Raw genomic sequence first — 27,290 nt, 5'->3', positions numbered from 1 at the left:
AACGATACGGCAGAAAAAGCACGCGCTCCACTGTTAATTTGTTCTTGTTTTTGTTATTTTTGTGTGCATGGCAGATGGTGTGGAGGGAAGAAAAAAGAAAACCCCACCCTCTCTCTCTCTTTCTCTCTGTCACGAAAAAGGGCACATGCTAAAAACAAAGCCAAAAGAAAAACAACATAAAAAAGCTGAAGAACTGGTCTTTCAAAGAAAAGAAACAGCATCTATACAAAAAATTATATATTTTGCAAAATATATACGCAAAAAGTAAACAATATAAGACATCATATCTTCCGTTTGATTATTCAACATAATTTGTTTGGACCAGCAGTTCAATTTGGTATGTACATGGTCTGTCAAAAATAAGTTTAAAAATATGCTAATTTGTTATTGTTTTCTGTGCAGTTAAGTTAAATAAAATAAAAATGAAATAACTGGAAATGTACAAAAGAGAATGTAAAGTAAAAATAGTAAGAAAAGTTAAAAGTAAGCACATAAGCACATACAAAGATAAAAACAAACGCACACATTTTGAAAAGCAAAATAAATGCAAATAAATAAAAACAAAACACAACATAATTAAAACATTACGAATACAAGAAAATTAAACAAATAAAAAACAATGTTGTAGGAATTATTGCAAAATGAAGTAACAATTGCTGAACAAAATAAAAATCGTACGAAAAATTAATGCCAAAAAAACCATGATATATTAATTCAAAAGCAAAAAAAAAAACAACACAAACTTATAAATGCAAGGAAAAAAGTTCACCGTGAAAATAAATACAGATGCAAAGCAATTGGAAACAAAACAACACACACTCGCAGACAATTTTTCGTTTTGCACTTTACACCGAGAAATTTCGCTCACTATTTACCGTTAGAATTATTAAGCACTCTGCTGCTGCTTCTTCTTCTCCTTTATTCTCGTTTCTGTTTCTTCTTATTGGTTGCACTTAAACGTGAAAAAAAAAAGGCAAGCTGTGGTTTCTTTCTTTTTTTTTTGTTAATTTTACTAGCTTTATGTTTGTTTGTTGTTTCGGTTTCTTGTGTTTTTTGGTGTTTCTTATTCCTTTATTCTCGTTTCTTCTGAATTTCCTACCCGAATGCAATGACAGAAGCAAACTAAATGCGGCCGCTCAATTTTGACTTAACTTTTTGCCACCGCGACTGCGCTGCCCCTGCCTCAGTCGACGTCGCTGTCGGCGTCGCAGTCGCAGCATTCGCAAGGCAACAACAACAGCAGCAAAAGCAATGGCAAAATGCAGCCAAAAGAGAGCGAAGAGAGCACAAGTACAGAAGCGGTCAATTTAATAGCAACATATGCTTTACTTTTAAAATTCCTATGGGCACATATACTTAAAAGTTAATTTTAAAATATTTTTAGCTAAATTAAACTATCAACTATTAAAGCGCTGTGTATAACACGGATACTAACTGATATATTGTTCTCAGATTTTTATTATCCATATAGTTTTTATTAAAAAAAAAGTATGCAAACAAATACTATGTGTGGCTATTTTGGCGACCGCATCTGTCGACCAGCACGCCTGTTTGGTTGCTGAAAGTACATACATATGTACATATGTATGTATGTAGGTATTGTGACTGTTTGTCCGTTTGTTGCTGTTGCTTTTCTTGCGCTTGTGCATAGCGAAGCAGGAAGAAAATAACAATAATAACAACAGAGCTGTGTAATTGTCGATTTGTCTGTGTAAGAACTTAAGGGCGGACCAAACACCATAGTCTTTTACAAACCTGAAAACAGTTTCTCAAAATATTTCATAAATTTATCGAATATCTTATCTATTAGCCAATTTTACAAATAAATTCACAAGAATTTTTTTTAAATTCTGCGAAACTGGCATAATTTTTAATTTTTTTTTAATTTTATCTATCAGTAGAACTTATTTAAGCAGAATCATTTTAGGTTTTTGTAACTTTTAATTTACATACATAAATACAAATTTTCACTATTGTGTATTTTTTAAACGGTGGACCATATAAGGACCATCTTAAGATGCTGCACAGACTCTCTTCTTGTTCTTCTTTTTCTTATTCTTGTTCTCCTGGGCTCGACATTCTCTTTGGAATTCTCATTGTGATTCTCATTCGCATTTGTCTGCTGTTGCTGCGTCATTGTTTCGTCCACGGCAACTTTTCCGCTGCTTCCTACACCTCCCCCTCGTCACCTCTCTTTCCTTTCGCCCCTCTTTGCCACCCCCTTTGACACAGCCTCTGCCGCAGTCGACGTCGCTGCCATTGTTTATGCACTGTTTCATGCACATGTACAGTAGAATTTGACTAAAAAAAAAGTTACTTTTACATATGTATGTATGTATGTATGGCTAAAAATAACTTTCTTCGTTTTGATTCACAAATAATACATTGAAGCCCCTCAGATGGTGATAAATATTGATAAATAATTTAACTGATTAAGTTTATAGTTAAACTTTAGAGTCAAGTTTGTCCCATTCCCCGTATCTACTGTACTTTTTAACTAAGCACTTCATTTCCGAGATACTGTAATTTTTAGATAATTTATAAAAATATATAACAAATCTTGATTATTTTTTTAAGGGTTGTCTCAATATATTTAAATATTATAACTACTTATAAGGATATGTCTACTGTAGTTGTATTGTCTTCCAAATTGTTTGCTCGCTCATGCTGCTGCTGTTGGTGTTGTTGTCGATGTTGCTGGTGTGTCTGGTTGGGGCTTTTGTTATTGTTATGATGCGTCGACGTCGGCAATTTCGAAACGTGCTGGCATTTGTGTGGGACGGAACTTGTTTTGATATGCATGGCCAGCTCCCTGGCTGTCCAAAAAAACCTGGGCCCCGGGCAAAAGTTGCAGCGTGCCACAGCAGCAGCAACATCATCATCATCGGGAGCAGCAACAACATTGCCCCAGCAAATTGTTTGTTTTCATAATTTTATTCTTTTTTTCCCTTCTGGAAGATGTTGTTAACTTTGGAGGAAAAAGAGGGGAGGTGGTTGCGTGGCGAAGTGGGCGGGGCAGCAACAATGTTGCCGACGCAGCAACAGCAACAACAACAATGGTTGGAGGGTTCATTGTACTTTTTTGGGTCTCTGCGTTTTTGTATCCACTCCCATTTTCCTCCTTCTCCTCCTCCTCCACCCTCATTCATCACTCTCCTATCTGCCTCTTTTGGTTTATCATCTGCGTTTTGTTTTGACTTTTGTGCGCTCGCATTTCTAGGTCAAAATTTACAATTTCGTATATTTTTTATTTTGCAGCCCTCGGGAAGAAGAATTTGAAAAAAAAACAATGTTAAGAATTCCATTAGACTATTAAGTGTTTAATTAATTAGTGAAACTTTTCAGTAAACAAATTATATAAGACGTAATTCAGGTTTAAGAGCTTGTACCATTTTTTGAGGTTTTAAATAAGTAAAAATACTTGTAAATTTAAACATACAACATAATTTATTTGCATAAATGATTTTTTACAAAATGTACCTATACGGATTTAAATAAAATTTTAAATTTTAGACTTTAGCCTCAGACATTTTATATGAATTTTCTTATACGACTGTTCTACTAAAAGTTCAGGGTAAATTAAACATCTCTTTAAACAAAAACAATAAAAATAGAATTTACGAACCACACGTGTAATATTAATATTAAAAGCAAATAACCCTTTTTTATGTAAACTGGAGTTTATGTAAATTTCTGGTCTATTATTGGAACCTGGCTTTATTTGAACAAGCTAAGATTATTTTTATCAGGCCCCTGTCGCGATCAAGAGGGACTATATATAATGGGTAGCAATAGCCTGTTAAGTATTCAGTTCGGGGCTCAGCACCATACAGTGAAGGACCATCTAGTCTCATCTAGCTAAAGAATCGGACCAGGATCAAAATGAAGATCGCCATTTGCTTTCTGATTGGTATTTAAATTTTGGAGTCCTATCATACAATTTGACTTATTTGGTTTTTCTGATTAGCGAGCGTCCTGCTTATCGGCTGTTCGTCTACGCCTTGTGAAATATTAGAACCGCCTTGTGAGGGACCTCCCCCGCCTTCTAGTACACCCACAACTAAAAAGCCCGTCACCACCAAAAAACCTGCCACAACTAAGCGAACTACAGTAAAAACTACCACTAAGGCTACCACTAAGGCCACTACAAAGGCCACTACTAAGGCCACTACTAAGGCTACCACTAAGGCCACTACCAAGGCTACTACTACTAAAGCTACTACAGCACCTCCTTGTACCGCAACTGTACCCACCACGGCAAAACCCACGACAAAACCTACTACGAAGAAACCCACCACCAAACCTACTACGAAGAAACCCACCACCAAACCTACTACGAAGAAACCCACCACAAAACCTACTACGAAGAAACCCACAACTAAGCCTTCCAATCCAGGCAGCGGTTGCAAGTCATGTGGACCCGGTGGTGAATCTTGTCCAGGATGCCCCTCCCAGAGCGTTTTATGCCAGGAATTGTTAAATGACATCAAGAAACTGGATACCAAGATCAGACAATGCGTCTGCGGAGAGCCCAAGTGGATGATGTAAGGTCTAATCACCGGATTTGGTATCACAAAACCCCCCACAAAAAGCCATTTTCTCAATTTCACTTTGGAAAAAGGTTTTTTTTTTAACATAAACATGCCAAATTCTGTGAAAGTGAAATTAAGGACTTAACTGACATAGGACAATGTGCGATCACCTTATAAAATATTTTTTTTTTGTTTTGTTACTACTTTTATATTAAAAACTTGTATTGCATTTAAAAAATGTGGTTTTAATTATACAACATTTATAAAAAAATGTTGAATTACAACATATTTAAAATTTCTTTGCAGTTCAACATATTTGATAACAATTCAATAAGTACCCTTTTTTCAAAAACTGTCGATGATCCATTACTCCTGAGAAATGCGAAGAAATCAAGACAGAAAGCCCATAATCAAATAAATGAAACGATTGGAAGAATCAGAAAGAACAGAAGATTCACTGAAGATGCGTTTCTTGTTTTCCTTTCCAACAGCTTTGCTTTGTGATAACTCCAACTGGATTTACTTGGACTAGGACAAGAAAGGGTCCTAAAACTTGTTTACGCTTGCTTTGATTCTTCTAGACATCCACTTCTTCTGGAATTCTTCTCACCCTCTATGCAATCCAATTCTCACCCCTCTACAGTTCCTCTTGCCCTCCTCAATTCTTCGCCCTTTGTTTCGTCCTTCTGGGTTTCTTGTTGCCTTTGGAAGCTACTAAAATGGTGACAAAGAAGAGGGGGGCGAAGTGAAGAGGAAATTAAAGAAGGATGTACAAAAGGGGGCGTAAGAGCATGAAAGGGCAGGTGCAATGAAAAAAGGAAAGAGTTCAAAGTGCATGACGGCGCAAAACGGAAATCAAGTCCAAATGGGAAGAGGGGGAGTAGAAGGAAATCTAGTTGCACGATGAGAGGAAGCCGAGACAAGGGAAGAAGAAGCTGAGGAAAACAGCGTGGGCGGTTTTGACAAAAGGAGAAAGGAAGGAGCAAATAGAGAAGAGAGAGCTTGCAGAAAACCGGGTGAGAGACCAAAGAGAGCCAAACAGGATGACGAAAGAGAGAGCAAGTAAAAATGCGACGCAAAAAAATAAGGCGCAGGTGCGATGACAGGATGTTTTGGTCTTAGTGTGCGTGAGTAGAAGACGTACAAGGAACTGAGAAACGGAAAATAAGTAATATATTAAAACCAAAAAAAAGGGAAAATAATATGATTTAATAGTTCTTTTTGTAATTATTACAAGTGTTTCAGAATCAGGGTTTCCGATGTTTAGTATTTAATAATTTCATTTTTAAGACATTTTTTTATTTTTGTAATCATTCAAATTTTCTGAAACCGAATGTTAGATATTTGTTGTTTTTTATTTTTTTTTATATTTTTTATTTTAAGTTAAAAAACTGGTTTGTACAACTTTTATTGTTTTCCCATAATCTACTCATAAGATGCACTATTACTAAATTTGCAATTTAGAAACAAGAAATATTTAAATATCAAATAAAGTTGCTTACAGGGATGGCGATAATTAATGTAATTTTGTTTTTTGGTATCATCTTTGAAATTTGACAGATTTGGAAACAAATGTACTGCTATAATACCAATTTACCCCCGTATCTTGTTTTAATAAAGCATAATAGTTTCGATAATTTAAAATTTGTATGGAAATGTTTTAAAAGGTTTACCAAACATTTTATTTTATTAAAATGTATTGTACTTAACAAGTTGAAAGGGTATCAGAAAAACAGGAAGAAATAAATATATTTTTCAACAAGCTGCAAGTGAAAAAAACCGGAAGCCAAGTGGTCAAAAGCGACGGCGCAACAACCAAAAGAGAGCGAAAAAGAGTCAAAAAGCGAAGGGGAGCTCAAAGCTGAAAAAACCGGGCTCAAAGGAGAGAAAGAGAAGGCTAGCAAACAAGTGAATGAAAACAGGAGAACCAAACTAATGAAAACAACAATAACAGTGCAACAATTTGTTGCCGCAACATGTTGACACAAAGATAGAGAGAGAAAGGGAGAACACGGAGAGAGAGAGAGAGAGAGAGAGAGAGAAAAATATAGAGCTGTCCTGGGCTTCCTTTTCGCCTTTGACTAACATGACTTTTCCGCCCAATTTTCCTTTACCCCCCATAACCCTTCTACAGTTGTGCTCAAAATAATAGTAAAGCATCCAAAAAGAAATGTACGATTTTTGTTTTGTTTTTAAACCTACCTAACTAAAAATAGAAAATAAATACGTAATACTAGGTTGTTTTTTTTTTTTATTTAATAAATAAATGATTAACACATAACTCTGTTATATAATTTTTTTTGTAATTTAACAAAGAATAAAAAAAATTATTCAATTGTTTAGACCAAAGTTGTGCATAAGTGCCATCTTTATAACCCCGCAATGCCCTATCCCCTTTTACCCTTCAATGTCATCGCAATTAGAAAGCGCATTTTGAAAGCCATCTATTTGCATTTGCAGCCTGGGCCAAGGGCTATGGCTAATAAGTTGGATTCGTGTATAAGGGATACGGTTATAAGGAGAGGGCCAAGATGCTGAAACATGCGACTGGAGATAACCACACATGTTCGTGGGTGAAAGCTCAAATGTGGTTGAAAGATAATTAGGGACATGGTAAATGGAAATTAGCTCATCCGGGTATAACAACGTACTCATGCTCTATAGAAAACAACGCTCAATAGAAAACAACAAGCGTTTCCAAGCCGATTCATTAAAATGTTTCCTTTTAAAATATAGTCATAAGATAAACCTTGATTTTTTGTAACAGTTTGATAATAGCTTCACCGTGTTATGATCGTTTCGTTCATATACTTCTAATAATCGATGTAAGAGCTTATAAACTCATTTATTTTAATTAACTTTTTGTAGAACATTTTTCCGATACTTAATTGTTAAAAAACTGGTTTTTGCTATTGTTTTTAAATCAAAAACTTTGTATAATTTGTTGTAGTTATTTTGCCAGCTCAACAATTAACTTTTTTTTTTATTTAACCGGTTCACAAATGACGAGAATATTTTGAACGTCACAAAATGATTATTTACTTACAATCAATAACAATAAGTTACAGATTTTTAATATAAAATTATTAACCAAAGTACCATCGATTTCAGGGCAACTTAATTTTTTATATCACGTAATTGAAATTTTTATAACATTTGGATGTTTTTTGATTATCAGTCAAAGTGCCAGCTCAACTCAAATTTAGTTGTTCGACCCCCGCTGTCACGTCAATCCCCCTTTCAGCCGTCAATCCCTTCATTTAAGCCCACATAACGACTGACTGAGTCAAAAAAAAGAAAGAGCACACAAAAAACAGTTCAGTTGGCAACAAATCACACAAAAAATGCGTGCCAAAAAGCGTTGAACTAAATAAAAAGTAAATAAAGTGAGCGGCTGCATAACGTGGCGTATGAGTAATGCAACCCTTCCTCTCTCTTTTTTTTTATTCGCCCTTTCCTTTTAATAGTCCCCATGTACATACATATATGTAACCCAAACAAATGCAGGCGAAATAAGTGCCAGGTTACGATGCAAGTGTTCCAACTTCAGGCATTCCAGAGAATTTCAATTAATAAACATAAAAACAAGAGCAAACAAGAGTGACAGAAAGGTAGCCAAAAGCTTACGAAATACTCTATATAAATGGGTGAATCGGGAAAAACCCGATTTAAAATATAAAAAGATTGGAAAATATAATACGGCCATAGGAACAGGAATAGAAAACTAAAAAGAATGAATCAAAAGATTGTAGTATACTATAGTAAAGATTAAGGTTATTCTGTTTATTATTACACTTTTAGCACTAAAAAAGATTTTTTTTTACATTTTTAAGAAAAAAAGTTTTGAAGCCAAACAAATAAAGTTAGAGTATCTGGAAAAAGAACTTACACAATAAAACTGAAACCGAAATGTATGGTGACAAAAAACGAAAACAAAGAGGACTGGCTCGAAGAGTCGTCTACAAATTGGCTGTTCTTCTGCTTCCTCTTCTGTTTTTTCCTCTTCCGACAGCTGTAATGGGGGGAAAGAGATGGAGCATGAGTAAGTGCACATGAAATATTCACAAGTGTAAGCAAACACAAAAAACAGGAGTAACCAAACACTTTTGATAACCCCCGATGGCGACAGCTGGTTTCAAGTCTTAACCCCCTCCCGGGCACCACAAAGAAAAACGGGAAATGAAATTTAAATTGAAATTTAAACGGGAAGCCAACAAAGATACCCAAAAAAAACAACAGAAACCCTGAAAATCCTGTCAAAAAAAAATTTTTTTTAAGAACAAAAAAAGGGAGCGACGTCGAAGGGTTAAACATCATTCTGAAGTGAGAGCTTCATAATCGCAGTTATCAATAAAGAACAAAATATCTGACACAATTCTAGATTTAATCTTAAAGATACAACAAATAAGATAAGATTTCGTTAGATAATTTAAGCCTGAGCTAATCATGTCTGATAAATATTATATAATAAACCAGGGTCCATATAAATGATAAACAACATGTTACAACAAACTGTAAGGGTAAAGTATTAAAAATAGTTTAATTTTTTTATTCATTTATTTAGTGTCATTTTTTCCCTGGACTATTTATTTTTTGCCTTACAATTATTCCCACAATGCGAGACATCAATTAAATGCAATAAATATCGTATGAACTTGACAGGTCAACTTATTCGCCATCTCTTTCTCTCCCCCACCCCCCAAAAGTATTACCGTCTCGCTCTGATCGTCTCTATAGTGTGTGTGAATGCAGTTTTCGAGACTATATATAGACGCTTGATTGACGGACTGACTGACTGATTGCCCAGCCACTAAGCCCTGACTCTGACTCTCCCGACTTTGATTATATGGGCTTGCCCCATCATCAATGTCTGATTGTTGTTGCTTTCGGTTCTATGGGGGCCTGAGGTACAGTGGGCCGTGTTTGTCAAATTGTTTTCATATATTTAGTTTACTCATATATTTAAAGCTCTTTTTAATGCTTAAATTATAAATGAGAGCTTCGCAATCGTAATTCAAACTTTTGATGAATGAATAAGAAATGCAAGTTTTAAAAATCTGTATGATATGCAATAGATAATGTCATCTAATATATTTTATTTTATTTTTAATTTTTGCACCACTGTGCCAGCCGTATTGTGTATTGTACTTGCTATGTACTTTGTTGTTGTTGCGTTTACCATTTACATTGCCCATACACATGCACATTGGCGAATGCAATCAGCTTATGGATGTGTGCGTGTTTGGACATGTTTGTTGCATATGGAGAGAAAGAGAGAAAGAAACAGAGAGATACGGAGAATTATAGAGGCAGCAAAATGCAACTTTTATGCCACTTTTCATGCATAATTTTCGTTTCGTTGTATGTATTTAAGCCCCCTTAATCTCCCCACCCCCCTCCAACCACGCCCCCCTTCTTGACTATATTTTTTACAACGCCCCTGCATTTTTGACACCCTCCCTTTTAAATCCAGTCCGACTTTTAACATTGAAAACGAACGTTGACATAAATGCAATCAGCACGCGCTGAACAATACGAACGAGATAGATAGAAAATGGAGAAGAGCGAGAGATTTAGATAGAGAAATAAAGAATCAGTGAAAAGAGTGAAAAGCAAGAACTTGGCTCGATTTCATTTTCTTTTACGGTTTTCCACGTCATTGCGATTTACTCTACAAATTTACCCAACGTGATAACTATCGACGTACATATCTCTTTTATAGGATCATAAATTAATCCTACTATGATACAAATTTTTTGAAAATAATCTGAAAACTAAATTACACTAAAAGACATTTCTCAAAGTAAATGCCCCCAAATTTATTAAAATAGGATTAAGTATCTAAATATGTATTAAGTTTATACTTGTTATGAGTTGGAAAAAATAAAGAATGTAAAAAAAAGTGTCCGATTAATAACCATAATATTGTTTTCAATAATTAAAAATTGTTGTAAAATGCCTATTAAAAAACTGTAATTAATAGCCGTGATTTTATGCTCAGTTCGCGATATCAGTTGTCTATAATTAAGGGGGTTTGGCCGGAAAAACCAAGTTAAGCGGAAAGATGAGATGAGAGGTATCTTAACTTAATTAAATTCTGGGTAAAAATAGCAAAAGTCGCAAGAGGAAAATAAAAAGAGCTGATACAGTTTTCATGCAGCTCCTCTCCTGTTTTTTGTTGCCTTCTTTGAAACCTCTTATTCTGGTTCTGCTGCTGTTGCTATTTTTCTCGTAGTTTGCATGCATAAATCAATCAAGCTGAGTGTTTGCACATATATGTACATTCAGCAAAACAAAAAAAAAAAAAATGGAAGCCAAACATACATCTCATTCCTTTTTTTCCATATAAAACCCCCTTTTGCACTCTAACCCGAATGACAAAAGCGTTCAAGTGTAAAATGCAGCGCCCACTTTTTGGTTGGCCGGGTGAGCGTCTGGATGACGATGGGTTCAGAATAAAAAGTGCACCCTCATTGAATGGTACAAAAAAATGCTATCCTATCAAAATTATAATATTAAATAAACACAAGTAATCTAAGGAACCAAGAAAACATGTTTATTATAAGTAATTTTAGAGATCTTGAATCCATTTTTGTAACAGCATTATCTAGTCAAGACGTACAATCTTAAATGTGTTTTTTAAGAGATTTGAAGTTATATTCTATTGTTTTTTACTCCATTACATAATATATAACAACAATAATAGATTTATAATATTATATAACTAATATAGTAATTTTTAGTGCAGCGATTGCAATTTAAAGTAGGCAAGTAGTGGGTTAGAGTACAACTAATACGACTATATTTTCTGTGTAGATTTTTCTCTTCTCAGTGCTTTACCCCCCTATGTATATTTTGTCCTTTTTTATACAGTTCTTAAGCATGACATGAGCAAACTCTTTTCCCTCTCCTAAAGTTGTTCTTGTTGCTTTGTTTTTATCAACAAAGTATCTTCGTTTTTTTATTTTTGTTTCATTTTTCCCCACAAGGTTAGCATGTGTGTGTGTGTGTGTGTGTGTGTGTGTGTGTGTGTATAATCAGAGTGCCGCACTCTAATTAGCAGCAAACAAATTTCCAAGTGGCGAAACCTTCAAGGGGGGGGGTGTATAAAGAGGGTTAATTGGGGGTGAGAGGTTGCATTTTCTGCTGTTTTGAACTTTTCACTTTCAAAATGCTGTCTCGGCTGATGCTTCTTCTTTACGCGCACATGATATGGCAGAGTAAGCTTCAAGTCTATCGGCTATATCAATCGATTTGAAAATGTTTAAATTTAACAATTTGTCATCGACGATAAGCGATAACATTTGAAATATACATGCAACATTTTGCCTTAGTTAACTATGTTAACTTAAAATTTAAATTTTGATTAAATTTTTTAAATTATTTTTTTTTTAATATTATTTTTTGCTGCATTTTCTTTTTATTTTTTATAAACGGATTTGTTGCTGGCGATGCAGGGACAAAAGAAAAACAGATAAACAAGAAATAAAAAATATATAGTGACAAGTTAATGCAGCAAAATAGTAAAATTAGCCTGTTACATTTGAAAGAAATCAAAATCTAGAAAAGTAATTAAACATATAATCATAATTCAAGCGATAACAAAATATTTGGAGCATCTGTTTTCTTATCAATATTGTAGTACTCACTTTATTAAAACATTATTTAAAAAGCCATACATATGAAACCTTTATTTACCTCACTTTCACTTTATATACCTCAAAAAACTAGAGTAGCTTTGCAAAAACAGAGCAAAACTAAAAAAGTTTACAGTAAACTTGGCTTTCGGGCAGTGTTTTTATAAATGGTTGGATAGGGCGATTCGGGGGTCGAGGGAGTTACCGCGGGGTAAGGACAGTAGGGAGCCACTAAAGTGCCCAACTAATTGGAATTTGGCACGTTCAACCAGTTTGCTACTCTACCGAGTTAATTTTCTTATTTATGGCAAGAAGTACAAGTTGAAAAATGTTTGCGAAATTTAAGGTGCTTGCTAAGTGATGGTCAACTAGGTATGATTTCTACTTTACATTTGTACATATATTTTTAATGTTATTTATTTAATGTTAATTTTTTTTTAGAAAATATTGTTCAGTCTCGAATACACATTCATTGGTTTAAGAATTAGAACTGTTACCTTCAAAATGTGCATTTATGTACATATGTATATGAATAAATGCATTGAACACATATTTACATACATACATACATATAAAATAACCTTATCAAGTAGTTAAACATTTCCTTCTAATACAGCCCACACAATTTTGTTCACAAAAATGTATTTTTCTCTATCAGTCCTTTTAATTCTATTCAGTTTCTTCAGTTATTGAATTTGTTTTAATCTTCGAAAAACATTAATGGGCTACCTTAATGTGTTGCCTTTTTTTATCGGTTTTCCTTCTTGGCTTCCTTTGCAGCAATTTCTCGGTTTCCGAATTTGATTTATCAGTTTTGTTTTAATGGTACAGGAAATGAAGTTTTTTGTTTGGAGTTTTTGCCTTTGTTATAGAATTTTAAAAATTAAGTAATATAGACAAGATGATAAGAAAAATGATTTTACAAGGAACTTTTTTGAAGATTTTAACGTCAGGAAATGGTAAATAAAATTTAAAATTTCGTGTGCGTGTTTTTTACTAACTCATATTAATCAAAAAATTTAAAGACAAAAGAGGAAATAGACGATAGAGACATTGACAATGATCAGCGTAAAATAAAAATTAATTAATGGAGACGCATGAAAAACAATAACAAAGTGCTCCACTCTCTCTGTTTCTCTTTGTCTCTATTTGTTTGTCTATTTCTCCCTAGACACTTTTCCATCATTTTCTCTTTTCCTCCCACTGCATTTTACATTACGCATACGTCACGTTGACACCACTACTATTTTATTTCTCATTTTGCCCGTTTTATATTGTTATCAATTTGTGACTTTTATATTAATCTAGAAATTTAATTTTTTTAATACAAATTTACATTGCTAAAGAAAACTTTTATGAATCTAATTTTAAAAATATGGCTTTATTTATCGATAAAGATGCAAAAAATTTAAAGTGGTAAAGAGCGAGGGAGAAATATGGGAGCGAGAGCGAAAAGAGACCTTGCATTTTCTGTTAAAAGCAATAACAAACAGTTTACGAAAGCCACAAAAGCAAAACAAAAATCTCTCTCTTTCTCACTGTTTTCAACCCCTTGACGCCCACTCTCTGCCACCCACTCTCTTTCAACCTTTTGCTTTCCCTCTTTCTCCCTCCTTACACACAGACACACTGTTAATTGCAGAGCGTTCGCTTTGATTATGACAGCGGTTGAAGAGGAAGCAGCAGGGATAAGGGAATAAGCATAGCAGTTTGAGACGGACATTGCAGAATTTAAGGATTCTCTACCATTACGAAAAATGTAGAGTTTAAACAGGCAGTCAAAATTACAATCTAAAAAAAAAACACGTGTGCATAATATAAAAAAGGGAAAAATAATAATCAAGCATTGTGAAACCCAATGGATAACCAAGAGTTCCCTACCTCTATCTGTACTATCTTAAATTCCCACAGCATTAAACATAACAATTTATTTGGTAAAATTTTATTTTTTTGTCAGCATGATTCATCTGCGGGTTTTGAGAGCCCGACAAAGAAGCGCATTAAACTTGTACACGTAGTCCCAAAACACTCACAAAACACAAACACACACAAACACAGCCTCTCCCTTGCTCCAACTCTCTCGGCCCCACTCGCTCACACCAAGTGCAGTCATGTGCATGCATTTATGACCTACAATAATAAGCGGTAGGCTATGTCAGCGAGAGCGAGCGAAATGGACAAATCGCACAGTTAAGAGAGAGCGGGAGACCAAGTGGGTGGTTGAAAGAGAGCGTGGGAGAGTTCGGGAGGAGGAGTTGTATGTGTGTTAGCTCGTGTTATCGCTGCGCTGTCTTTACCGCTATTTCGGCTTCGCCTCAATCACGCGACACAAAAACAAAAACATTCGCGTGTGTGCATTTGGGGTGTTGTCATTGCAAATGCAAAATGCACATGTCCATGGCTCTCTTGCTTTCTCTTTTGCTGTCCTAAAAAGAGGCAATTCACTTTGTCTTTTAATAAAGTTAATTTTGATGATACATATATTAAATGGTGTTAATTTTACATTTTTGTGTTGTGTTTGATTTTCCAATAGGTTTATGTTTGCTTTGTTTTTTTTATTATACAAAGGTATACATATTTTTTCTTTTGTTTTATGGAAATATAATTTAAAAAAAATAATTGTTTTTTTGTTTAATTTATTGTAAGAAAATGTTATTATATTATAAAATATTGTGTATTTGATTCAGTATTTCTTTTAAGGTCTCTTAACTAAGCAGCTTTTGCTCTTTGAATACCTCTCTTTAACCACTCGCACTCTTTGCTCTCTCTTTTAAAATTCTCTTGTGTAAGCTCACGTGTCAATTTGTTTGCTTTTTCTTTTTTTTTTTGCCAAAACCAAAAAGCTGCCACGCAAACGACTCTCTCTTTCTCTCTTGCACTCCATTTTCCTGACTCTCCCTATCTCTTTCCTTTCGCACTGTAATTGCTTTTACTACCAGCCGGTTTTTCCTCTCTCTCTCTCTCTCGCCACTGTGTTCAATGACTTGGCTGACGTGTTTACGTTTACTGGTTTGCTTTTTCTTGTTACCTTTCTTTCTTTTTTTCATTTTTGATTTTGTTTTTGCTTTGCGAGCGAACATTACTTGTTATTGTTGTCGCTGATGTCAGATACAAAACACACACACACACACACACACACACACGACATGTGCAATGGTTCAAATAAAAATACTCTCTTTACTCTCTTTGTATCTTTCTTTTTTTTGTTGAACGAACAATACAATGGACGATAATAAACAGCGACAACAAGTTGATGAAAATAATTGTATAATATAATCAACGGTTAAAGACTACTAATCATTAAAAAGAAAATAATAAATAATTCAATAAGATTCAATAAAAGAAAAGATAAAAAATATTAAAAAAAAATAATGTTATAACTGCCAAGAGAAACATTATATTTTGAAACCCCGAAGACTCTAATCTACTCTAAAAAAAACTTTAAGAAAACATAAAAAAAATTGAACAAGACACGCACAGAAAATCGAATTTAGAAAACCTTTAACTCAAAAACAATACGAAAAAAGTTCTAAATGAAAATTTACAAAAATCTACATTGTAAGTAAAACAGAAAAACAAACATTCGCAACTGAAAAAACACACAAGAAAAACAAGGAAGAAAGTGTTACTAAAATAAGTAACACAGAAACAAAAATGAACACGACATTTTGGTTTACTCCAGAAAAAAAAGAACAACAAGCCATTCACACGAATTTTTTTTTTTAATTTTGCGCAAGTCCCCAAAAAGTCAAAATAAAATTCAGAGTGCAATGTTCAAAGGCAAATCCCATATGAAAACGTTGACATTGAAAATGTGACAAAAAGAATTATTTATAATTTTCGGCCATTCGCTGCTTTGCTGCTGTTTATGCTAATTAATTTTCAACAAGAATGTGGGAAAACTTTGTATTTCGTGTTTGCTTTGAAGTCCGGTAGAAAGGAATTTTCCGCTTATAAGTTCCCGTTTTTATTTTTCTGTTATTTGATCATTTAAAATCTATTTATTATTTGTGATAGATTCGTATTACTTTTAAATCGTTTATATAATAATGTTATTATGGTAGTTTAAAACAAACAATTCACTCGAAAAATTAAGATCTAAACAATGCTAAGCCGCGAAATTATGGAGGTTGACCTGATCGAACATCTTATTTTTGCATTGTTAGCCAGCATTTTCAATGAAAATTGGAGGGAGGCGCGAATTCTTTAGCAAAAGTATTGCATTTTATCTTATTGATTTTAAGTCACTAGAGGGAGGTACATACAAATGCAACCATTTTTTCTTTCTAGTGTATCTGGTTTCCATCTTCCTTTTCACACTGCACACATTTTTTATTAATCAAAGTCAAAGTGCGACCTTTAAATGAGCCATGTTTGAAATGCAATTGCTATTCTTGCGGACAAATTTCCCAGGAACACGAGCCGTTTTTAGTCCCTTTTTTGTTTTATTTTGAGTTGACCCCCCTTTTTTTACTCCACCCCTATATTGATATATTTTTACTTACTTTTATCGACACCTGCACTTCGTCACTTTGGTTTGTATGATTATTACTCACTTTTGAGCTTATCAGCCTTTTGCTTCGCCTTACTTTTGTGTTAGTCAACGGAAGGTGGAAAGGGGGTTGAGAGGGGTCACTCGAAACCACCACCCCCCTCCCCGAACCACCTCCCCCACTGTAACCTCTCTATTTTGCCCGCTTTTTTCTTGGGGAACAAACAACAAGTGCCATTTAGTCTGTGACTGTCCCAAGTGACTAATGCCCCCCTTTTTCCTGAAGCCCCCATAAAATAAAACTCTGTAAGAGCGCCTCTGCCAACGCCGACTGCGACGCTGGCTGCGCTGCTGGCGTCGCTGACGTCAACCGAATACGTAAAAACGAAGACACATGATGAAATTGCAACGTAAAATTAAGTCAAAAAAATGTGTCTAAATTCAAATTTTTAAAGAAAACTATTTTATTGTAACTATATAGCTTATTTTATGTTTTTAAATTTTCATTTAAGTTATCAACAAAATCATTTATCGAAATCGATTGTATTGCAACGTTACAAAGAAAAACAGCATTTTAGTATAATTTGATTTTAGGTAACACTTATTAATTAATGAATAATTGAGTAATATTGCAGTAAGCTATTTTAATACTAAAATTTGTTTTGCAATGATAGTTTTTAAATTTGTTGTTAAGCCATGAATCAGTACAACTAAATTTAAACATTAATAAAAAAATAATAAGAGCAAAAACAAAAATGTATTTTAAAGAGAATAATACCTTAATTAGCGCTCGGTAAAATCGTCATTCGATAACCCTAGAAATATACAAAAAAAGTACAATATGTTACTAAGCTGTAATTTATAAATAACTTAAGTTAAAAGATTACCTTCATAACTATATATTGCAAAAACATAAAATCAAACCAGAAAAACACAAACATAGCTTCAAAATGTAGGCTTAAAAAAACAATATCGGTAACAATACAAAAAAAATAAATTAAGGCCATAAGCACAAGAAACACGCGCACAAAATTAAGTATTTGTATATTTGGGCATTTGTCGGGTCGACACACTTTATTATCTACTTCCTGGGGACCATATAATATATAGGTATATGGTATATGGCTAAAATCAAACAAAGGCAAACATCGGAAGGTGTTCTCAAAAAGCAGAAAAAAAGAAATCAACATATCCCTATGTTCGCACAAATTAAAAACGAATTAATTTTCGCAGCTCCAAAATGACTTTTAATGTGGAAATAATTGTAATTGTTTACCTGAAAAAAAAACAGTTTGCTCTTTTTTGTTTTTTTTTGCTCTTATTATATTTTTTTGTCTCAAGGTTTTCTGTCTTCCAATTTATTGCATAATATTCGAAACTGAACTTGTTTTTATTCTTAAATGTGCCGCATTTTTTTTGTGTTGTTATTTTCCGTTAATACTAATTAAATTAAATTACATTTTTTTACTATTCAATTTATATATGTCTTAGGGTTATAAAAAATTAAATTGCTTAAAAGTTGTATGCGTTTTTAACTATGTGTGTAAAATTAAATTATTATATAAATTATTTTAAAAATATTTTGCAGTCATCCTAGTTTTTATATAAAATTCCCAAATTATGCTACTTTAATTCCTAATTTTTGGCTACTGCTTTGTTTGGTTTCATCTGTTCAGAATCTATTTATTAATATATATTTTCATTTTCACCACCCACAAATTGCAATAAATAATTCGTTTTTGTTGTATTTTTATTGCTACTGTTTTTGTTGTTGCTATTGCTCTTTTTATTTTTTTGCTCATGCTTTTTGTTGCCTTATAGTTGTTTTTACACATTTATTGGGGTTAAGGCCTTTTTGGCTGGCCATCACCATTTTGTTGTTATTTTTTAATTTCTTGTTTTTGTTGCTGCTTCTGCGTGCATATGTACATGCGTATAGGTGTATGTACTTTTTGGTTATTTATTTTGTATTACGATTCGTTTACTTGTTTGTCTTTTATTTTTTAAAAACGTAAAAAAAAGGTAACAAAACCGATTTCTCTTTTTTGTGCTGATGGGGGCGTGAACATTGCCAAAAATTCAAAAAAATAAAACATAATTTTCAGAAAAAAATGAATTTCTGCGGGTAATTTTAATTTTTTTTTTTTTGAGTTTAAACATTATTAGTCAATGATTAATTAATGACTAGAGTTGTTTAAGTTAGTGTTTTTGCTTGCTAGCTTTATTTATCGCAATTTGAGCATATTTTTCCTTTTAGAATTTTCCCATTAAACAAGCGAAATCGCTTTCTTTATTTGTTTTTTTTTTCATGACGAAGAAATTTGCTCTTGTTCGTGATTTTTTTATTTTTTTTTCACTCATTTCGCATTGCAGGCGTCGCAGTCTTCGCCTTTCGCGTCTTATAGAATTTTCAAGGTCATCCGCACATGCGAATTATTTTTTTTGCACACTGTTTTTTTATGTGAGAGTGTGCGAATTTTTTATTTCTGGCAAAATACGTAACAAATGGTGGTTTCAGAGGCATGTATTCGAAAGGGTAGGGAGGTTGGTGATAAAGTTGAGCGACCCTCCTTAGCAACACGTGTGGTGCGCTCTCTTTCTAGTTATCTAGGTATTTCTTTCTAATTGTTTGCACCTGAATGCAATTTATTTTGATAAAAGAATACATTCGAATCGTAGTTGGATTTAATGTGTACTCATCCATAAAGTCGGTTTATAACTATGTAACTTAAGTTAATTATTTTATTAAACACAATTAAGCAATTATTATTTATGATTTAATTTTTGTTTTTTGTAAAATAGAAAAGGATATCGTTATCGACAAACAAACACTAATGAATATTTGTATTTTAAGTCATGTTGCACATATTCAATGTGCACTGTATTTGCAAGGTTTTCTCCTCTTTATCTTCCTCTTCTCGTTCATCATTCTCTTCTTTGTTTGGCACTTTGTTTTGCCAACGTGAGCCAAGTCGCGTTGACAAAAACAAAAAGGCAAAATGATGAGCGGAACAAGCAAAAACAATTTTATTTATCATTTCAGTTTTTTTATTGCACACAATTGAAAAAGCTAAAAAAAACCAGACAAGAGCGTAAAAAAACAAAGAACTGATTCGGTAACTAGAAAATAAATGTGGGAAAGTAAAATAAAGTCTTGATCACTTTTGAATGTTGTCGCTTTTATCCCCAAACATTTCAAACAATTATAAATCACCTGACTCTGCCCCCTTACCCATACATCTTTTTTATAAAAAAAATAAACAGTGATCACTAGAAAAGATCAAATTATAATATTAACACTGTAAGAACAAGTTATATGCTTGTAAATATAAATTGTTAAAAAATCTAATTTTCGCAGAATTTTCGTATATCTATTTCATGATCAAAAATTTACCAATCAATATTTTATTAAGCTATTAAATTCCAAAACAAATTTAGAAAGTCGACATTGAAAAATGTATTATACTCGAGGAAGAATATTTTTCGGACGAAATTCGGTTGTAATTTATTTGTATTAACTATGGATAAATAATAAAACACTGAACATTTTTAAAATTAATTTAATTTTACAATTAAATGTCTCCTCTTTTTTTTTTGCGAATTTTTACGAAAGGTTCATAGAACTGCAGTGCTCTTGTTCTTTCAGTTTTTGATGAGTATTAGTTCATGCTTCTGAGGTGACCTTGAATAAGTTTAATAACATTTCATGTTTTTTTTGCGTTTTTCTTTGACTGCTTTTTCTATGCGATTATTTGGCTCTATGCAATTTTGTTGTTGCTTGTTTTTTTTACCACCCCCTTAACGCCTCCTGCTCTCCTTTTGTCTCTTTCCCGCTGACGCAAATTAAAATAGAGACAACGATATGGGTACAGTAGAGCTTCACTAAATAAAGCTGCAATTGTAAACCAATATATTGATCTTTATTTTCAAACAACATATTTTACGAGGCCTGTTTTATTGAACTTTTAATTATTATTAATTTATACTATATTCATTTATATTATATTATAAGTAGTCTAGTTGTAATAACGAAACAAGATTTTTAGTATCAAAAAGAAATTAGGGAATTCTCAAAAACATGTAATAAATTTTCATTACGATTCACTATTACATATTTTTTATATATATATTATTATTATTAAAACTTAAATGGAATTAACATTATTATTATTTTTTAGGCGTATAACTTAAAGAGATTCCACTGTACCTTGCTCACATATTTCTAGGTTATGGTCAAGGCGAAATCTTAGCAAATTTGAAGGCTAAACACAATAACGAAAAAAAGTCGACGAATGAAGAGAAATCGCGTGTAGTGCTTTTTTTGTAGAATTCTTCTGATAGTTATTGTTTTCTATTTTTTGTTGTTTTTGTGCTCCCCTTTTTATAGCCTTTTTCGTGTGTTTACGCCTCCGCAAAAAAAGAGAGAAAGAGAAGGTACGATGGGGAGTAAAGATGAAAGATAGTAAAAGAGATTAGACAAAAATTAACGATAAAGGTATGTTGAACTTTTAGTAAAAGTACATTCAATAAATTACATATATTTATTTTGGTTTTTGGCTTGATGTGAAACTTTTTTCTGTGTGTGCGTGTATTTTTTATGCGCTTTTTTTTATTGTTTTTTTGAGACGCTTTCAAAACAAACAAAATCGCTCTCTCCCTCTCTCTCTCTTTTTCTTTTGCTGTCTTTCCCTTTTTTTTACTCTCTCAGAATTTTTGCACGTGTATGCAGCGGTTTTTCTTCTTCTTTTCAACACGTAAGCTTAAGCGATAGAGAGAAAAAATCGCAAATTCCACATGAGTGTGAGCGAGGGAGACGTCAAAAATAATAAAAACAAAACATCGGTTTTAAAACTGACATCAACTTAAACAATACAAAATATTATGGCTAGCTAAAAAACTTTTTAATTAAATATTAAGCAACTATTTCTCTATCTTTTCTCACCTTTTAATGTGGTGATTTTACTAAAAGTTTGTAGTCGCGTTTGACTTTAAATTTGGTGCACCTTAACTTTTATTTATCCCGCGTCTTTTGGTTACTTTTCACTTAATTTGCCCTGTTTTGTTGCATTTAAAAAAATAAACAGAAAATATTTTAAATTTCGTGATGTGATTTGTTGTTGTTTTTGCTTCAATGTGTTGTTTTTGTTGGCCGGTTTTTATTTGGCACTCACATTGAACGCATACAGAGTTGGTATTTACAGCAATTTCTATTTAAATACTAAAAAACTACCAATTAGGGATGGTAACAATTTTAAGCGTCTATTTAAATATAAAAAACTATTATATACCTGACCTGTTATTTCGATTGGCTTAATGGCTTATGTATTTAGTATTTATATATATTGAATGTTGTTGAATGCGCTTTACAAAATAAAACTCAGATAATTACGTTTATTTATTTTCCTGCTGCGATAACTTCACGCACATTAGAGCTGGGAAACTATCGATGGTATTTTCGATGTTTTGTGTGCGAAAATTCGATACTATCGATAGTATCGTTTTTTACAAATTAAAATCTTTCTCTCATCTCTAGCAGCCGGCCGGTTCGAAGTCTGGTCACACTTGCCACCCAGAACATCCAAATTGGTTTCTTTTCGAGCGGAAAACCTATAGATTTGAAGTATTTCGACCATTTTGCGAGCAATCCATACTACTTACCGAGTGCCGGCACATTGCCGCGCAGCCAGTGGATCACTGGGCAATAGGATTCGTTTAAAATCCGCCAAAATGTCGCATTCGCCGGATGGCGGGATTTCCAAAATGGAAACGGACGAAGGACCAGTGCTTCCGGTAGACTGCCGGCCGCAATCGTGGCGCGGACTGCCCATGGAGGCCATACATCGTCAGCGCCGGCCCTTCGAACTGGAACACTTGCCGGCAGTGACGGCGGGAAATCTTCACCGGGTGATGTACCAACTGCCCATACGGGACACACCGCCTCGCCCACACAAATCACCGGGTAAGTGGGATTCGGAGCATGTGCGTCTGCCCTGCGCGCCAGAGTCGAAGTATCCACGAGAAGCGGCAGATGGCAGCACCACCATCGATTCCCGCTGGGGCATGATAGAGCGGGCCCTGCTGCAGCCCATCGAATCCAGTGAGGAGCTTCAGAACGCCATTCTATCCTACAACACCACCTATCGCGACCAATGGCACTTCCGGGCACTGCATCAGCTGTTCGAGGAGGAGCTGGACGAGAGCGAGACGAGGGTCTTCTTCGAGGACCTGCTGCCCCGCATCATCCGACTGGCCCTGCGGCTGCCCGACTTGATTCAATCGCCGGTGCCGTTGCTCAAGCAGCAGAAGAACGCCTCGCTGAGCCTGAGCCAGCAGCAGATCGCCTGTTTGCTGGCCAACGCCTTCCTGTGCACATTTCCCAGGCGCAACACGCTGAAAAGGAAGTCCGAGTACAGCTCTTTTCCCGATATCAACTTTAACAGGTGAGCAATCAAGTAAATCGGCCAATACACAATCAATAGCGTGCTTAAATCCACTTCTAGGCTCTATCAATCGAGTGGTCAGGCTGTGCTGGAGAAGCTCAAGTGCATCATGCACTATTTCCGGCGAGTGTGTCCCACCGAGCGGGATGCCAGCAATGTGCCCACCGGTGTGGTGACCTTTGTGCGCCGCAGCGGCATGCCCGAGCACCAAATCGACTGGAGCCAGAGTGCGGCGCCCCTGGGCGATGTGCCATTGCATGTGGATGCCGAGGGCACGATCGAGGACGAGGGCATTGGCCTGCTGCAAGTGGACTTTGCCAACAAGTACCTGGGTGGCGGTGTCCTCGGACATGGTTGCGTGCAGGAGGAGATACGCTTTGTGATCTGCCCGGAGCTCTTGGTGAGCAAACTCTTCACGGAGAGTCTGCGACCCTTCGAGGCCCTCGTGATGCTGGGCGCCGAGCGGTATAGCAACTATACGGGCTATGCCGGCAGCTTCACCTGGTCGGGCAACTGCGAGGATGCCACGCCGCGGGATAGCTCTCATCGCCGGAAAACGGCCATTGTGGCCATAGATGCGTTGCATTTTGCCCAGTCACAGCATCAGTATCGCGAGGATCTAATGGAAAGGGAGCTGAACAAGGCATTCATCGGTTTTGTCCACTGGATGGACATGCCACCGCCAGGCGTGGCCACCGGCAATTGGGGTTGTGGCGCCTTCGGCGGAGATTCCTACTTGAAAGCCCTGCTGCAACTCATGGTCTGCGCCCAACTGGGCAGACCTTTGGCCTACTATACCTTTGGCGACACCGACCTCAGAGATGATTTCCATGGTATGTGGCTGCTGTTTCAAAGTGAGGCGACTACTGTGCAGCAGCTTTGGAGTATTTTAAGGTCCTACAGTCAGCTCGTGAAGGAGCAGGGCTCCGACAAGGAGCCGCGTGGGCAGATGGCAACCAAAAAGAATCTTTACGAATTTATAAAGGAGGAATTGAAGAAGGCGCCGCCTGTGGAAGCTGGAACACCAGGAACATCCGGATCAGCAGAGGCAAAATCGGAATCAAAGGCCTCAGTAACAGCGGCGAAAACCTCGCCAGAAGTCAACAAAAAGACGACCCAACAAAGTCCCGATCTCTTTCCCCCCCAATCGTCGCAAGATGATTCCGATTCCTCGCCAGAACAGGGTATTCTCATGGTCTCCGATGATGAGGAGGCCAATGCCATGATGGAGGCCGCCAGTTTGGAGGCAAAAAACAGCCAGGAAGCCAGCAACAGCAGCAGCAGCACACCGGCCAAGAGCAATAGTTCTACTAGTCGCCAGTTGACCCTGCTCGAGATGCTGGACACCCACTACGAGAAAGGACAGGCTTCGAAGAGGCCACTAAAGGCGGCCAATGCTGAGGGCCAAGCAAAGAGTCGCAAGGAGAACAACGATGTGCAGGACAAGGAGGATTTTGTTGACTAAGTGATATACATATATAGCCCTAGAGCATTTGTAGTACCCTAAGAAGAGTCCTACCCCAAGAAAAACGAAGTTCTAACCCAAATGTTACCAAATTCTTGGAATTTTGCTAGACTAAGATCAAAATGATAAGTGTTTGCTAATTCTCTCTCTATAAACTAAATATGTTTATGTTTATAAGTTGTTCTTTTTTTTTTCACTATGACCTATCAAAATAAAAAGTGCATGAGGTGTACGAGACGAAGTTAAACTCATTAAAGCTATTTTTTTTGAGAAACCAAAACAAGTTTACTTTCAATATATCATATTCTATATAGTTTTTTTTTTTTTTATCAAAACAATTTTACTTTCAATTCCTGGAATTTACTAGACTAATCAGTTATGACCCATCAAAATTAAAAGTATATGAAGTGTAAATGACGAAGTTAAACTCATTAAAGCTATTTTTTTTTTGTGAAACCAAAACAAGTTTACTTTCAATACGACTTTATTTCACCACAACAAGAACATCAACAACAACCACGAAAAAAAAGCGAGTATATTAGGATTTATATGTCTAAGCGGAACCAACTTTGCTGACGAATTCGATTCGTAAATCAGTAGTGATTGCGTCGTTTGTTGGAAGGACAGTACTCGGCATACTCCTCCCAAGTGCAACCCGCCTTGGTGCAGCATTCATTCGAGATGGATGGGGCATGTCCATCCGCGCGGCGACTCCTCAGGAACATATTGGCATAGTTCACATGCAGCCAGGTGGAGCCATCAGCTGGTAAGGAATCAGAGATTATTTATGATATATACAACCAAAAAAAAAATAGTTGAAGGTGCCACAGAAATCACCAGGGTGTTAAAACTAGTAAAAAAAGGCGTGTAAAAGTATGCAACATATTAATTTAAATATGGCAGTACATTGGATTTATTTTGTAACATTTTTCACTGCATACTTTTGGGGACCCCTTTTAAAATGATTTAAAGTATTTAGTAATTTCTGTGCTATTTCCCACAATATCTGCACTTACGGTCCGTAGAGCTCTTCTTGATCCAGGCCTCATCATTGCCTGTCCTCTTTTTGTTGCGCCGTGTCAGGCGGTAAATATCCTTCTCGCAGGCCCAATAAAGCTGACGGACGAGCTTGTCCCGGCAGCGGGAGTGCGTCTCCTGGTGCCACACGTTCTCCCAGTCCGAATGGGAGCTAAAAAATCAGTAATCCGTTAGAATACATAGAACACCTTGTTGTTTTATCATTAGCTATTTTGGCCAGAGAGGTCTTGAATTAATGGGATCTAAACTTATTTAACAATAGTTTTTGTTTTGCTTATCTGTATTCCGTTATAATACATCGAACCCCAAAATTTTATATCATTATCATCACTTGAAAATTTCCCCTAGTATGAAACAACCTTAAGTAACTCGACTCCTATGCAAGCTATTTAAACCAGAGAGGCCTTGAATTAATCGTATCTCAACTCACCGCTCGCGGAAAAGCATCTCGAGGCCCTCCTCCGTGTGCTGCAGTGCCTCCGGCGTGGGGATCAGCGGCAGGACAAACAGGAGGACAGCGCCGCACAGTGCAGTCCAGCTGCCCGAGTTGGGTAACATCAGCCTGGACATCATACTAGTTCGCAATGCTGGAGGCTCAGGATCCTGGCTACTGGATTCTGGATGCTGGTGTGGCTCACACGGCGGACGCGTGGCGACTGAACGCTCGGCCGGTATGTTGTCCGGTTTTGAAATATAACCGGAGCCGGGCTCCGTGTCCGTCCGTCCGGATTGGCGGCCAACTGTCGGGCGTCGAATCGGGCGGCATAATTAAATCGGTTGGCCAGCGCTCTATTTGAAGTAATGAGGGCCGGTGTCATGGTCCTTTTGGTTGGTCTGGTCAGCCTGGTCAGCCTGCTCATCCTCGTTCTCGTCCTCGTCCTCTTCCAATCCAATCTAATGAAGAACAACGGCAGCAATTGCGTATGCGGCCCGTTGTCCGCATTATTGCCTTGTTTATCTGCGGGTCCCAATTGGACCCACTTTCACCTGCGACTTTTCCGTTCGGCCCACATCAACCCACGGCAACCTGTTGCCTGGTTAACAAAACATCATAAAATCCGGCAAGTTACGCTGTTTGCCTCGTAAAAACATTGCGAACGCCGGGCGCATGTTTTTATTTCGGAGTTCACATAAATTTTCCAATATTTGCACGAATTTCAATGCGGCCCATGTTGGATAAACAGTGGGCTACGTGTTAAAAATACTGGAAATGCATTTATAGTTACCGTGGTTTTCGATTCTAGTCTCGTAGTACTAAGAATATTTTTGATTGTTTTTTAGTTTTAATAGTCTAAATTATGTGTTGGTTGGATTTATGTTTGAGGTTGTTTGCATTACGAAATTCATAAGCAATATTAGTTTACTTTTGAAAATATCAGAAACTAATCATTTATATGTAAGAAAGAGAATGGGTAATAATTGGAAAGCATTTATTTAAATATATGTTATATATAAATCTAGAAAATTAGTTTTTATTGTATAATTTTATTTAATATATCATATTTACCTAATTTTTTTTCTGTATTTAATTTTTAAATTGTTATAAATCTAGAAAATATAAAAACACGTATTTATTATGGGTGTATTATTTTAAATAATTTTTTTAAAAAAATGTTGTAATATTTAATTTTTCCTCTTTGGAATTTTGTGTACTATGTTAATCCATTTTAACCCACTGTGAACACT

The 27,290-nt window shown here is 35.6% G+C and overlaps 4 protein-coding genes across 8 annotated transcripts in view; 2 read left to right on the top strand and 2 right to left on the bottom strand.

Moving 5' to 3' along the window:
- The window catches only part of LOC108135916 (uncharacterized protein DDB_G0271670), a 37,444-nt gene extending 15,666 nt beyond the window's left edge, over positions 1–21,778 (bottom strand). For 2 of the 5 annotated variants that reach the window (XM_017256851.2, XM_041707179.1), the window contains exon 1: positions 876–1,134. The gene's annotated coding sequence lies outside the window, so the exon portion shown is untranslated. Of the gene's footprint in view, positions 1–875; positions 1,135–16,674; positions 16,694–17,439; positions 17,477–21,603 lie in introns of those variants that run through there. The other 3 variants (XM_041707177.1, XM_041707178.1, XM_041707180.1) reach the window with 3 other exon arrangements.
- LOC108135917 (salivary glue protein Sgs-3-like) lies at positions 3,800–4,632 on the top strand. Its single transcript, XM_017256855.2, has 2 exons — positions 3,800–3,910; positions 3,968–4,632. The coding sequence occupies exons 1-2, from the start codon at positions 3,883–3,885 to the stop codon at positions 4,546–4,548; spliced, it is 609 nt and encodes a 202-aa protein (XP_017112344.1). The 5' UTR covers positions 3,800–3,882; the 3' UTR covers positions 4,549–4,632.
- Positions 21,779–22,207: 429 nt separating the features above from the next.
- On the top strand, positions 22,208–24,840 carry LOC108135938 (poly(ADP-ribose) glycohydrolase). The gene is made up of 2 exons (XM_017256886.2): positions 22,208–23,101; positions 23,162–24,840. The coding sequence occupies exons 1-2, from the start codon at positions 22,389–22,391 to the stop codon at positions 24,564–24,566; spliced, it is 2,118 nt and encodes a 705-aa protein (XP_017112375.1). The 5' UTR covers positions 22,208–22,388; the 3' UTR covers positions 24,567–24,840.
- Positions 24,841–25,006: 166 nt separating this feature from the next.
- On the bottom strand, positions 25,007–26,255 carry LOC108135939 (probable insulin-like peptide 7). The gene is made up of 3 exons (XM_017256887.2): positions 26,035–26,255; positions 25,583–25,755; positions 25,007–25,329 (listed from the first exon to the last, which is right to left on the bottom strand). Exons 1-3 carry the CDS (start codon positions 26,175–26,177, stop codon positions 25,160–25,162), a joined length of 486 nt encoding a protein of 161 aa, XP_017112376.1. The 5' UTR covers positions 26,178–26,255; the 3' UTR covers positions 25,007–25,159.
- Between the last annotated feature and the right edge of the window lie 1,035 nt (positions 26,256–27,290).

This window comes from Drosophila elegans, unplaced genomic scaffold, assembly GCF_018152505.1.
Source record: "Drosophila elegans isolate 14027-0461.03 unplaced genomic scaffold, ASM1815250v1 contig_149, whole genome shotgun sequence".
NCBI lineage: Eukaryota > Metazoa > Arthropoda > Insecta > Diptera > Drosophilidae > Drosophila > Drosophila elegans.
This window is presented reverse-complemented; position numbering and strand designations above follow the sequence as displayed.

Coding starts and splice junctions, on each gene's coding strand:
- LOC108135939 (XM_017256887.2), bottom strand. CDS start 26,177: ATGATGTCCAGGCTGATGTTACCCAACTCGGGCAGCTGGACTGCACTG. Junction 25,756..26,034: donor GAGATGCTTTTCCGCGAGCG/GTGAGTTGAGAT, acceptor CTGATTTTTTAG/CTCCCATTCGGACTGGGAGA. Junction 25,330..25,582: donor CAAGAAGAGCTCTACGGACC/GTAAGTGCAGAT, acceptor ATTCCTTACCAG/CTGATGGCTCCACCTGGCTG.
- LOC108135938 (XM_017256886.2), top strand. CDS start 22,389: ATGTCGCATTCGCCGGATGGCGGGATTTCCAAAATGGAAACGGACGAA. Junction 23,102..23,161: donor CCCGATATCAACTTTAACAG/GTGAGCAATCAA, acceptor ATCCACTTCTAG/GCTCTATCAATCGAGTGGTC.
- LOC108135917 (XM_017256855.2), top strand. CDS start 3,883: ATGAAGATCGCCATTTGCTTTCTGATTG. Junction 3,911..3,967: donor CGCCATTTGCTTTCTGATTG/GTATTTAAATTT, acceptor TTTTCTGATTAG/CGAGCGTCCTGCTTATCGGC.